At 47.5% G+C, this 7,996-nt stretch overlaps 1 protein-coding gene across 1 annotated transcript in view; it reads right to left on the bottom strand.

The window, feature by feature from the left end:
* Nucleotides 1–2,519: 2,519 nt before the first annotated feature.
* Nucleotides 2,520–7,996, bottom strand: part of LOC122555476 (angiotensin-converting enzyme-like) — a 62,742-nt gene continuing 57,265 nt past the window's right edge. The window contains exon 5 of the mRNA XM_043701503.1: nucleotides 2,520–2,784. Within this exon, the coding sequence (XP_043557438.1) occupies nucleotides 2,520–2,784 (265 nt within the window). The remainder of the gene's footprint in view (nucleotides 2,785–7,996) is intronic.

Below are 7,996 nucleotides of genomic sequence, written 5' to 3'. Positions count from 1 at the left end.
GTATGGTGTGTGTGTATGTGTGTGTGTGTGTGTGTTTGTAGGGGCTACAGAGTTCTGTAGCAGTGTTATATACCATCTGTTTATAATTACATACTTATAACTAGAATGCAATAACATGTAATAAACAGTGATTTCTTGTTAAGTTCACAATCCCGGTCTGTACTTTCTCTCAACTTGTGTCGGAAAATCAGGTAGTCTGGGGATTTTGCCGATCTCTTTTAAAAATGTGAACTTTTGCAATGACTCTGGGAATGGAAGGGGCTACATTTCAAGTGTACGACCCCATGAGGTGTGACACTATTAACGTAAGTCAGTTGAAATTCTCCAAAGTCTCTGAGTCACAGTTTGAGACATTTTTATTTTGTGAAGGGTTCTGGCTATCAGATAACGGATTGTTGGAGTTTTAGAACTCACAAACACCTCTGCAGACCACATTGTATTGAGAGTTCTGCACAGTTCCAACATGCTACTACCAATCTACATGGAGGACATAACTACCATTCCATTGAGAGCTCTGGGCTAGTATGATGGTGCAAAGCTTTATCACATATGTCATCAAAGCAATGGTGCTTTTGGGAACAAAGCAAGTCATAGCAGATAATGTTAGAGTTTCCCTCAGTGCTGCTACTGGAGGGCCCAGCACTTCCCCCACAGAGACACACCGGTGTTCACCAGCATCCCCGAGAGATACCTCGGAGTTTACCAGGATCCCCCAGAGACACACCGTTGTTCACCAGGATCCCCCAGAGACACACCGGTGTTAAACAGGATCCCCCAGAGACACACCGGTGTTCACCAGGAACGCCCAGAGACACACCGGTGTTCACCAGGATCCCCCAGAGACACACTGGTGTTTACCAAGATCCCCCAGAGACACACTAGTGTTTACCAGAATCCCTGAGAGACACACCGCTGTTCACCAGGAATGCCCAGAGACACCCCGGTGTTCACCAGGATCCCCCAGAGAGACACTGGTGTTCACCAGGAACGCCCAGAGACACACCGGTGTTCACCAGGATCCCCCACAGACACCCCGGTGTTCACCAGGATCCCCCACAGACACCCTGGTGTTCACCAGGATCCCCCAGAGACACACTGGTGTTCACAAGGATGCCCATGAGACACACCAGTGTTCACCAGGATTCCCCAGAGACACCGGCGTTCACCAGGATCCCCCAGAGTCACATCGGTGTTCACCATGATCCCCCAGAGACACACTGGTGTCCACCAGGATCCCCCAGAGAGACACAGGTGTTCACCAGGAATGCCCAGAGACACTCCAGTGTTCACCAGGATCCCTGAGAGACACACCGGTGTTCACCAGGATTCCCCAGAGACACACTGGTGTTCACCAGGATCCCCTAGAGACACACCAGTGTTCACCAGGATTCCCCAGAGACACACTGGTGTTCACCAGGATCCCCTAGAGACACACCGGTGTTCACCAGGATTCCCCAGAGACACACTGGTGTTCACCAGGATCCCCTAGAGACACACTGGTGTTCACCAGGATTCCCCAGAGACACCGGTGTTCACCAGGAACATCAAGAGACATACCGGTGTTCACCAGGAATGCCCAGAGACACACCTGTGTTCACCAGGAGCCCCCAGAGACACATTGGTGTTCACCAGGATTCCCCAGAGACACCCCAGTGTTCACCAGAATACCCGGAGACACATATGTGTTCACCAGGAACGCCCAGAGACACACCGGTGTTCACCAGGATCCCCGAGAGACACACCTGTGTTCACCAGGAACGCCCAGAGACATTCCGGTGTTGACCAGGATTCCCCAGAGACACACCGTTGTTCACCAGGAACACCCAGAGACGCACCGGTGTTCACCAGGATCACGCAGTGACACACCGGTGTTCACCAGGATCACGCAGTGACACACCGGTGTTCAGCAGGAACGCCCAGAGACACACCTGTGTTCACCAGGAACACCCAGAGACACACCGGTGTTCACCAGGAATGCCCAGAGACACACCGGTGTTCACCAGGAACGCCCAGAGACACATCGGTGTTCACCAGGATCCCCGAGAGACACACCGGTGTTCACCAGGAACGCCCAGAGACATTCCGGTGTTGACCAGGATTCCCCAGAGACACACCGGTGTTCACCAGGATCATGCAGAGACACACCGGTGTTCACCAGGATCCCCCAGAGATACACCGGTGTTCACCAGGATCCCCCAGAGACACACCGGTGTTCACCAGGATTCTGCAGTGAAACACCGGTGTTCACCAGGATGCCCCAGAGACACACCGGTGTTCACCAGGATCCTGCAGTGAAACACCGGTGTTCACCAGGATCCCCCAGAGACACACCGGTGTTCACCAGGAACGCCCAGAGACACACCGGTGTTCACCAGGATCCTGCAGTGAAACACCGGTTTTCACCAGGATCCCCCAGAGACACACTGTTGTGCCCCTTCTCTGTGGCAATGTGAGACTACCTAATTGAAAAATTCCCATCGCTCAGATCCATTCTCATCGGAGTGCTGCAGTAGGGTGCCTCAGAGTTTAACCAAGATAAAGATGAAGTCTGCATTCAAGGGTTCCTGCAGGGTTCTCTTCATGCCTGCCACCTGCTTGCTCCATTGGTTATTGATGAACCAGCCTCGGTACCGAGCAGACTCAAAGCTCAGGGTGGCGTCTTGCTGCTCCTTCATGTAGAAGATGAACCTCCACTGTGGACTGTACTCAGTGATCTTTCTCAGAGACCGCGAGGTACATTCCTGAGGATGAAAAATATTCTTCCCGTCAGTTCCCCCGAGCCGACTGTCAGAAATCAACAGTTATCATCATAGGGACAGAGAGGCTAGGAGCAGAAGGAGGCCATTCGGCCTTTCAATTCTGCTACCTTTCTCTCTCTGACAAAGACACACGCACACACTCACACAGACATACACTCATACACAGACACAGGTACACACTCATACACACACTGACATACACACTCATACACACTCACACAGACATACACTCATACACAGACACAGGCACACACTCATACACACACTGACACACACACACAGACATACACTCATACACAGACACAGGTACACACTCATACACACACTGACACACACACACAGACATACACTCATACACAGACACAGGTACACACTCATACACACACTGACACACACACACAGACATACACTCATACACAGACACAGGTACACACTCATACACACACTGACACACACACACAGACATACACTCATACACAGACACAGGTACACACTCATACACACACTGACACACACACACAGACATACACTCATACACAGACACAGGTACACACTCATACACACACTGACATACACACTCATACACACTCACACAGACATACACTCATACACAGACACAGGTACACACTCATACACACACTGACATACACACTCATACACACTCACACAGACATACACTCATACACAGACACAGGTACACACTCATACACACACTGACATACACACTCATACACACTCACACAGACATACACTCATACACAGACACAGGTACACACTCATACACACACTGACATACACACTCATACACACTCACACAGACATACACTCATACACAGACACAGGTACACACTCATACACACACTGACATACACACTCATACACACTCACACAGACATACACTCATACACAGACACAGGTACACACTCATACACACACTGACATACACACTCATACACACTCACACAGACATACACTCATACACAGACACAGGTACACACTCATACACACACTGACATACACACTCATACACACTCACACAGACATACACTCATACACAGACACAGGTACACACTCATACACACACTGACATACACACTCATACACACTCACACAGACATACACTCATACACAGACACAGGTACACACTCATACACACACTGACATACACACTCATACACACTCACACAGACATACACTCATACACAGACACAGGTACACACTCATACACACACTGACATACACACTCATACACACTCACACAGACATACACTCATACACAGACACAGGTACACACTCATACACACACTGACATACACACTCATACACACTCACACAGACATACACTCATACACAGACACAGGTACACACTCATACACACACTGACATACACACTCATACACACTCACACAGACATACACTCATACACAGACACAGGTACACACTCATACACACACTGACATACACACTCATACACACTCACACAGACATACACTCATACACAGACACAGGTACACACTCATACACACACTGACATACACACTCATACACACTCACACAGACATACACTCATACACAGACACAGGTACACACTCATACACACACTGACATACACACTCATACACACTCACACAGACATACACTCATACACAGACACAGGTACACACTCATACACACACTGACATACACACTCATACACACTCACACAGACATACACTCATACACAGACACAGGTACACACTCATACACACACTGACATACACACTCATACACACTCACACAGACATACACTCATACACAGACACAGGTACACACTCATACACACACTGACATACACACTCATACACACTCACACAGACATACACTCATACACAGACACAGGTACACACTCATACACACACTGACATACACACTCATACACACTCACACAGACATACACTCATACACAGACACAGGTACACACTCATACACACACTGACATACACACTCATACACACTCACACAGACATACACTCATACACAGACACAGGTACACACTCATACACACACTGACATACACACTCATACACACTCACACAGACATACACTCATACACAGACACAGGTACACACTCATACACACACTGACATACACACTCATACACACTCACACAGACATACACTCATACACAGACACAGGTACACACTCATACACACACTGACATACACACTCATACACACTCACACAGACATACACTCATACACAGACACAGGTACACACTCATACACACACTGACATACACACTCATACACACTCACACAGACATACACTCATACACAGACACAGGTACACACTCATACACACACTGACATACACACTCATACACACTCACACAGACATACACTCATACACAGACACAGGTACACACTCATACACACACTGACATACACACTCATACACACTCACACAGACATACACTCATACACAGACACAGGTACACACTCATACACACACACAATCAGTCACTCTCACACACACTCTCTCACATGCACACACTGACTTTCACACAAACACAAACACTCTCTCAGACACATACACTCATTCTCACACACATACTCACTCTCACGCACACTTGCTCGCTCACATACACACACACACAATTATTGCTGCCATGTTAATCCGAAGGTGGTGGGAAACACTCTCTCAGACACATACACTCATTCTCACACACATACTCACTCTCACGCACACTTGCTCGCTCACATACACACACACACAATTATTGCTGCCATGTTAATCCGAAGGTGGTGGGATTTGAATTCACTAACTAGGAATCTGGCATTAAGGGTCCAATGATGACCGTGAATCTATGTTGAGTCCATCTGGATCACCGCTGCCTTTAGGGACGGAACCTACCATACTCACCCGGTCTGGCCTACATGTGACTCCAGACCCAGGCCTGCTAAGGAGTCAGAGCCATTCATTACCAGGTCAGTGCACATCATCTCCAAGGTGCACTGCAGGCATACACCAAGGGTCCTTAGACAGCACCTTCCAAACCCACGGCCACTTCCATCTACAGTGTAAATGGAGCTGGGTGACAGAGGGAGGTAAATGATCGTACCCTTTTTCCTTCCTCATGTACTTATCCAAATGATTTTCAAATGTTGTAACTGTTCCAACTTCCAGCACTTCCTCTGAAATTTTTATTCCACACCCAAACCACTTTCTGTGTCAAAAAGATTGACCCTCATGTCTTTTATAAAACCTTAAAAATCCGCCCCCTGGTTTTAAACTCTCACCACCCTAGAGGAAAGACCCCTCATGATGTAAAACGCAATAATTATGTTTGTACCGTTGTGATTGCAGCAATGATGTTTGAGTGCTGATGTTGCAATGCAGAGGAAGTGCTACAGGGAAGGTGCTGTCTTCCAAATAAACTGCACAAGGGATTCACTGAGTTCAAGTCCCACCATGCTGGGATTCGGGAACCTGGGTCCCCAGAACTTTAGCTGAATTAATAGTCTGGCCATAACGCCACCATCGTCATCGCCTCTCCCCACAAGGGTTTGATGGTCAGGAGAATCGACAGGTATTTCTGTGACCACAAACAATACTCCAGAATGCTATCTTGCTCCTCTGCTTCTAGGCCCAAGGATATCTCAGAGCGGCTATAGAACCGGGAGGGTGAATGACCTGTGGCTGTGGTACACATTGCTACCAATAGATATGGGTTCACAAAACAAAGAGAGTTGAGGACCTAAAAGGGAGCTGGGAAGTAAGTTGAAAAGGAACACCTCAAAAGCAGTGATCTCAGGGTTACGACAGTGTCATATGCTCATCAGAGTAGAAATAGCAGGATATGTCAGTTGAGTATGTGACTGCAAATAGGGTGCGATGGGGGACGGTTTCAGATTCCTGGGACATTGAGACCAGTTCTGGGAGAGGTGGGGCCAGTACATCGGATAGGGTCCACCCGGTTAGGACTGGCACTGTTGCGCTCAGGCAAGTATTTGCGAGTGGGGTGGTTGGGATGGGTTTAAACTTGAACAGCAAGGGGATGGGTACCTTAGCAGGCTGAGGAAGGAAAGGGAAAAAAGGACAGTAAAAGAAAGAACATAAAATGCAACGACAGGATGAGAGAAACACAGCCACAGCTTTGGGATGAATTAAACATGGCAACTGGGCAAGCCTAAAGGTTTCGTATCTTAATGCTCATGAGGCGATCAAAACTGGGAACATAACATTCAGGGATATTTGATCTTTTGGAAAATCGGGAGGGTGGGGGGGGGGGGGGGGGGGAAGGAAAAAGGTGGTAAGGCAGCGATGTTAATAAGGGATGACATGAGAACACTTGTGTGAGGTTATCTCGGCTCAGAAGGTATGGATAGAGGCGAGATGCAATAAGGGAACGTGCAGATTAGTCTCTCAAAGAGTAACCCCACAGCAGGAAAACACAAAATTCGACAAATATTAAAGGCATGTAAGAAAACTAGAATGATTATTATGGGGGACTTCAATCTTCATGTTGGTTGGGTAAATCAAATTGGAAAGGATAGCTGCATCAAGAGATTCAGAGAATGCATTAGGAATAATTACCTCCAGAAATATGAAGCCAATCAGGAAGCAGGCTCTTTTAGATCTGGTAATGGGTAATGAGGGAGGCTGAATAATTCACCTCAAGGTCAAAGATCACCTTGGAAGTAGTGATCATAACAGGACAGGATTTAACGTTCACATTAAGAGTGAGAAACTTGGGTTGTTGTGTTTAACTTGAACGGAGGGAATTGCAGTGAAATGAAGGATAACGTTAGTTAAAAGAGACTGGACTGGTCAGGTTAGGAGTTATGGCAGTGGCAGACTTGAAAGGAGGTAAGTCATGGTGCTCGGCAAAAGCATGTCCCAGTAAGGAGGAAAGATTCAAGGAGAGGGATAAACCAACCATGGCCCAAACTGGTTTCATGTTGACCATGCTGGCTCCAACTGCTTGGATTTAGTCTGCATCCCTCAAAACCTTTCCCACGCATGTACCAATCCAAATCTTTTCAAAATGTTGCAATTGTGCCTCAATCACTTCCTCTGGCTGCCCATTCCATACACGCACCACCCTCTGTGTGAAGTAGTTACCCTTGTGCTCTTCTGAAATCTTTCCCCTCTCACCTTCAACCTTTGCCCTCTAGTTTTCAATCCCCCAGCCCTGGGAAAGAGGCTATCCGATTTCAACCCATCTCTGCCCCTCATGATGTAATATACCCCAATAA

This window comes from Chiloscyllium plagiosum, chromosome 12 (assembly GCF_004010195.1).
Source record: "Chiloscyllium plagiosum isolate BGI_BamShark_2017 chromosome 12, ASM401019v2, whole genome shotgun sequence".
Classification (NCBI taxonomy): domain Eukaryota; kingdom Metazoa; phylum Chordata; class Chondrichthyes; order Orectolobiformes; family Hemiscylliidae; genus Chiloscyllium; species Chiloscyllium plagiosum.
This window is presented reverse-complemented; position numbering and strand designations above follow the sequence as displayed.